The sequence below is a fragment of the Lindgomyces ingoldianus genome, assembly GCF_010093535.1.
Source record: "Lindgomyces ingoldianus strain ATCC 200398 unplaced genomic scaffold BDR25scaffold_8, whole genome shotgun sequence".
Classification (NCBI taxonomy): domain Eukaryota; kingdom Fungi; phylum Ascomycota; class Dothideomycetes; order Pleosporales; family Lindgomycetaceae; genus Lindgomyces; species Lindgomyces ingoldianus.
This window is the reverse complement of record NW_022985169.1, coordinates 1505936-1511649: the sequence shown is the minus strand read 5'-3', so window position 1 is coordinate 1511649 and position 5714 is coordinate 1505936. Positions and strand designations below refer to the sequence as shown.

At 40.9% G+C, this 5714-nt stretch overlaps 1 protein-coding gene across 1 annotated transcript; it reads right to left on the bottom strand.

Moving 5' to 3' along the window:
- Positions 1-1823: 1823 nt before the first annotated feature.
- BDR25DRAFT_217162 (MATE efflux family protein) lies at positions 1824-3825 on the bottom strand (the record flags this gene model as incomplete). Its single annotated transcript, XM_033684899.1, has 3 exons — positions 1824-1934; positions 1984-3065; positions 3120-3825. 3 exons carry the CDS (start codon positions 3823-3825, stop codon positions 1824-1826), a joined length of 1899 nt encoding a protein of 632 aa, XP_033550839.1.
- Positions 3826-5714: the final 1889 nt, after the last annotated feature.

Sequence of the window (5714 nt, the reverse complement as noted above, 5' to 3'; positions counted from 1 at the left end):
GATTACTTATATTATAAAAATAAAGTTCTTACTATGCTTTAAAGCAGCTTATAATACTATAATTACTTCTAGTAATATCTAAGAAAGGTTTTAAAGCGCTAGATTAGTTTCTTTTAACCTATAATAAGTTATAATAGGCTTTAATATAAAGTTACGCACTCTATTACTACTACTACTTATATATAATAAGCCCTAGTAGTTATAAACCTTAAGTAATACTTTAAAACTTAAGTTATAATTAATGCTTATAAAGATAAAAATTTAAAAGTATATAAATAGTTTACTAACTTTTATAGTTAAAGTGTTTAAAAAGGTCTTAAAGAGAGTAGCAATAATTATGCATAAGCTAGTGTTAGTGTAATAGAAAATTACTAAGCTTTAAGCAGCTAATAAGGCTGCTATGTAATATAAATTACATAAAAGAAAGTAAATTAAGGTAAAAAAGACCTTAATAATTTAGAAAGGCCTACGCTTAACAGCTTTAAAGAAGTTTAGGGCACACAGTAATAGAAAGAAGGTAAAGAAGTAGGTGTAAGCTAAAGTAGGTAAGCTATTCTAAAGGCGCTGCAGACAGTGCAATTAGACTAGGCATAACGCGCGAACATGTAAGCAAGAAGTAGAAGTAGTATCTAAATAATATTCTAGGCTGTACTGTACTATATAGTGCTAGAGCGGGTTGTTATGGGCCATAATAGAGTTTGTTGGGGTGGGGTCTTGGCAAAAGTGAGCGACTCGGGTGTGTGAGCGACTCGCCCATGAAGTACGTTAGCAGTATTTCTCTCTTTACTCACTTTCCGTATCCGAATCTAGAAAATGCTCTATTGATTCGACCTCAACCTCTCCTACCGCGCTAGAAGCTGCGCCCCTGTACAAGAAATTTAGACTCCTAGCGACACTTAAAGTGGGGGCCCTCGGGATCATGCTATTTAATGAGCACTTGCGGCGCGAGAAGCAACAAGCGTCTTCCCGTGATAAGTTGTTTGTCCCTGGTGCACGGTGTCGATGGAACAGTATGTAGCATTCGCGGATACGGGATTGGGCCTGTTTCACGACTACAAGATACCACCGAGTGTCGGAAGGATATGTCTACGATGCTAGGGGAACCGTCATCTCTGTTGTCTGGACTAAGGATTTCCTGCAACTCATACAACGCGATATGAGCCCGTCGTACATACTCTCAAGTAAAAATTACCTGCGCTAGGATTCTATCGACTGCTCCCTCGGTCGTTCGAGTATACCGGAAAAAGTCCTCGTCGCCAGAGTATGGTGATGAATATTTCAAGCGGTTGCTGATCAAACTTAATGAAGAATTAAAGACCACCCCATGGGCAAGCAAGAAAGATATTTGCTCAGGGAGAATACGCAGAATGAAGAGTATTCGAGTGTAATTGCATATTTGTTAGAGGATATGGTTGATGAGGGCAAGAGGAGAGTTTTGAATTTGTGTATTAGGAGCCGCTGCTTTGGTGGCGATTGGGGCGACCGAGTTTGCGTAGAGGTGGGGATTTAACTTCCGGAATTAAGAGTTGGGTGAGTGTAGATGAGTTGAGATGGTTGATGATGGATTCAGCAGTTTAGGGAAAGGTCGTTGGGTGTAACACGATGAGGACGAGAAACCGAGAGATGCAGCGGATGGGACTTTTCAGAAACTCGATGACAGATATCTGGGGTATCAAGTCTATCGGAGTACTCATTACACGCTTGCTTCCTCCTCGGAGCCCATGCCAACTCCGAGATTAAAATGTGAAAAACTCCAATCGAGAACGCCCTCCCTTTTCCAGTTATGTATCATAAAATTTCGAAGTGCATTGTTGATCTTCAAATTAGGCCATCGTGTTTCTCTTTACCGCATCTTCAACAGCTTTCTCCCACCGAGTCTTGTAAATAAATACGCCCTCAATGGTAGCCACAATACCCAACGCAATGGCAGGACCCTAATGCTATATTAGACCTAATCCGACCCTGGTATTCAGGATGACTTACACTCCAAAGCCCATACAGTCCCCAATGCAACCCAAAACCCGTACCAAAGCTGATAGGCAACCCGACCACATAATACGCAAAAAGCCCCACATATCCGCCAATTTCTTGCCTGCCAAGGCCTCTCAGAATCCCGTTGCAATTGCAGGCCAGAGCATCAAACACTTGAAACGCTGCACACAGTGGGAGTAGATTTGCGACCAATTCGATGACATCTGGATCCGGGGTGAAGAGACGAGGGATGTAAGTTCTCAGAAGGGAGAGAAGCAGGAAGTTGAAAATTCCGACCCCGACGGCGAAGATCATTGCAACTTTTGCTGCGGCCTTTGCAGGTATGGAGAGGGTCGCCCCGATGTAATTAGCAATTCTTGTGGACGCCGCGACGCTCATTGGGAACGGGATTTGGAATGTAATCGCGGCGATAGTTGAGAGCACGGATTGAGCAGCCAGAGGAGTTGTGCCCAGCCAGCTTGCGCTCAGGGTGAGGATCTCGAAGGCAAGGAATTCCGCAAGAACCATTACTAGACCGGGTAGGGCGAGCTTAACCATTGGACCCCAGTTCGCGAGAGCTCGGCGTTCGAAGCCTCCCCAGCATTTGTAGCCGTCAACAAAGCGCACATAGAGGAATAGGAGTAGTGGGAGTATGTTTTCGGTCACTGAGACGGCGATCGGCGCGCCTATGAAGCCCCATTTGAAGACCCAGACGAATAAGTAATTCATGAGAGCATTCAGCGGAGCGCAAATGATTAACACGTACATGGTGGGGCTGAAGAGACCTTGTGCTTGCATAAATCTTTTTCCGGATTCGAAAGCAGCGTAGCCGGGTGCACCTGCAATGAGAACTTTTAGGTACAGTCCGGCTAGTTTGGCTGTTTCTTTCTCTGGGACGACGGCAGAGAGGATTTGGGTACCGAAACCCCAGACAAGAGCGATAGGAATCGTGATCAGCCAGAGGAAGTAAAGCATGCGCTGGAGTTGAAGACCAACGAGATGGGGGCGACCAGAACCGTACGCCTGAGCGCATAAGGTATCAAGAGAGGTGGCCAGGCCTTGATACACTGCGTATCCGGTAATGGAAGCAGTCACTAAAAGAATCGTTGGCTAGTAGCCAAAACAAATAGTACTCAAGATTAACTTACTGCTCGCGAGGCTCACGGCACCCAACTCGACTTTTCCAATGTGTCCAACTGTGAAAACGCTAGCAACAGGGAGTGAGTATTGTAGCAAGAATGTCAGGATCAGTGGTGCGGAAGTTTTCGTTAGAAATTTTGTTTCTCGTTGCCATGTTGTATGTATCTTGCCCGCAACAACAGCTTCATCCCAAGTTCTGTTGATGGTCTTGGGTGTATCGAGACCTCCATATGGAAGAGTACAATCTCCTTGGAGAAGTGCAGTCGCTTCTGAAGGCTCATCTATGTCGATTGCGGCCTCTTCGTCCATGGCACTTCGAACCTTGCGTAATGCTGATAGCGAAAGCTTCTTTCCCAGGCGGCTAGACAACAGACCTTCACTTCCACGACGTTGACGGGGGTGCTTTGGAGGTAGAATATGGTTGTCGCGGAGTAAACTCCGCTCCTCCTCTCGCACCAAGGCTTTCTCTCTCTTCGACAGGTAGCCGCGTTCAGGGAGCGAGGTCGAAAAAATCGACGTTGATCGGGCCCCTGGGTTCACATAGCTTTGTCGACGGCCATGAATCATGGCATATTGTGGGCGAATAGTCGAGCCATCTGAATCGTTGTCCTCAGAGCTCGAGCTCGAACTCTGCTCTTCTTCACAACCATCCTCTAATAAATCTTGAGCAATTGATTCCTGCGCAATATGAGGCGACGATGATAAGGATTCCATTTGCGCTCTGAGCCCTGCTCCAATCCCACTCGAAGTATTCGCTTGCATCGGTGACTGATCGTGGGGCGCCGCCATTGTTCGCGGGGTTGATTGCACACCAACAGGAGACTGCGAAATGGCAAATTGGTATAAGAAAAGTTTGAGGAAAGAAGGGCTGATAAGAAGGAAAACCGCAGGACGATAACAAAGAGTAGCAGCCCTTTTTATCATGGTGCGGCTCGGCGGGTGATTGGTATCAAAAACTGTGTGCAGTGGGCATTGACTAATACGAAGCAGGAAGTCTGAAGCGGCCAACCCCCGCCTTTTGGCTAAGCTAGAATTCGGTGAGTCAACGATCGCCACGAGATAGGACAGGAAGTGCTTGCAGAGGGTTATTACAGCGTTTATCTCTTATTGTCACTTCTATAATACTATGCATCTTTATTTTAGCCTCTATTAGCGTTTAAGTTAAGGTACCTCACTAGCGAGTTAGCTACACAAACGAATTAGCTACTCTACTAAGACCCTACTACAATTATACACTTATCTATAATACAACACAATGTTTTAACAACAACATAAGATTAGACTTCATAAAGAAGCTAGATTATAGCTTGTACTTTAAGCTATTAAATAAAATGTAACACTTTTCTTATAACACGCTAGAGTACACCATAGAAGAGTTACTTACACACCTGTTAGGATATGTATAGCTGGCTAAGAAAGTGCAACACTATTAGCAAAGTAAGCGCTAAGTATTTCCTAAAGGACATAATAAGGTCACGTGACACAGAGTCACATCACAGATTGCAAGCTAAGATTAGGATAGACCTAAGCTTTAAAAAGTATACCACCTTTTAAACATAATATAGAATATGTAAATTTAAAGTCCTGCTTTTTAGATTATACAATAGCCTAGTAACTTACTAGCGCTATATAAACAACATATTAATTAACTACCTAGACAATTTCTACATTACTTATTTAAATAATATCTTAATTTATTTTAAAAACAAGGTAATGTACTTTACAAGCAAGTTGCTTACACACCTAAGTTGCTTACTTTTGCTAAGACTTTACTAAACTACTTTTCTTACACTAATGCATTCTTAACAACACTACTTAGACGCGCTAAAAGAATATTAGATATAGCTTACACTCTAAGCTTTTAAATAAGACATAAAACTCTTAAAGAAACATGCTATAGCTATATATAAAGTTTTATAAAAAATAATAAATAACTACAGCACTAGGTAACCTTTATAAGCTAATTCTACAGCTAAATTATAAAAGCTAAGTAATAAAAAAAAGTAGGTAATTATTAAGACTATACTTAAGCTATATGCGTAAGAAATTTCCTTTTAAATAGCATTTATAGCTAATATAGCTAATTTTTTGCGCACTAAGTATAATCTAGGCTATATTAGCATATACTAGCTTTATAAGTTTATACAGCATTATTTAGAGCTTAAAGTAACATTTAAGTGTAAGTATAACTATAAGAAAGCTTTTTATAAAAGTCTTAAAGTAATTTAAAGTAAGTTTAGCCTTATAAAAAATATTAAAGCTAAGTATAGCATCTAGAATAATAACACATATAACTTTAGTAAAATAAGCTTTATAATTAGCTAAATATTTTTTAACTATACTTACACTTAAAACTTTACTTTAAGCTTTAAATAACACTTTATAAACATACTAGGCTAGTTTATGTAAATATAGCCTAGATTATGCTTAGCGTGTAAAGAATTAGCTATATTAGCTATAAATGCTATTTAAGGGAAAATTCTTTACGTATATAGCTTAAGTATAGTCTTAATAATTACCTACTTCTTTTTATTACCTAGCCTCTATAATTTAGCTATAAAATTAGCTTATAAAGGTTGTTTAGTGCCGTAGTTATTTATTAT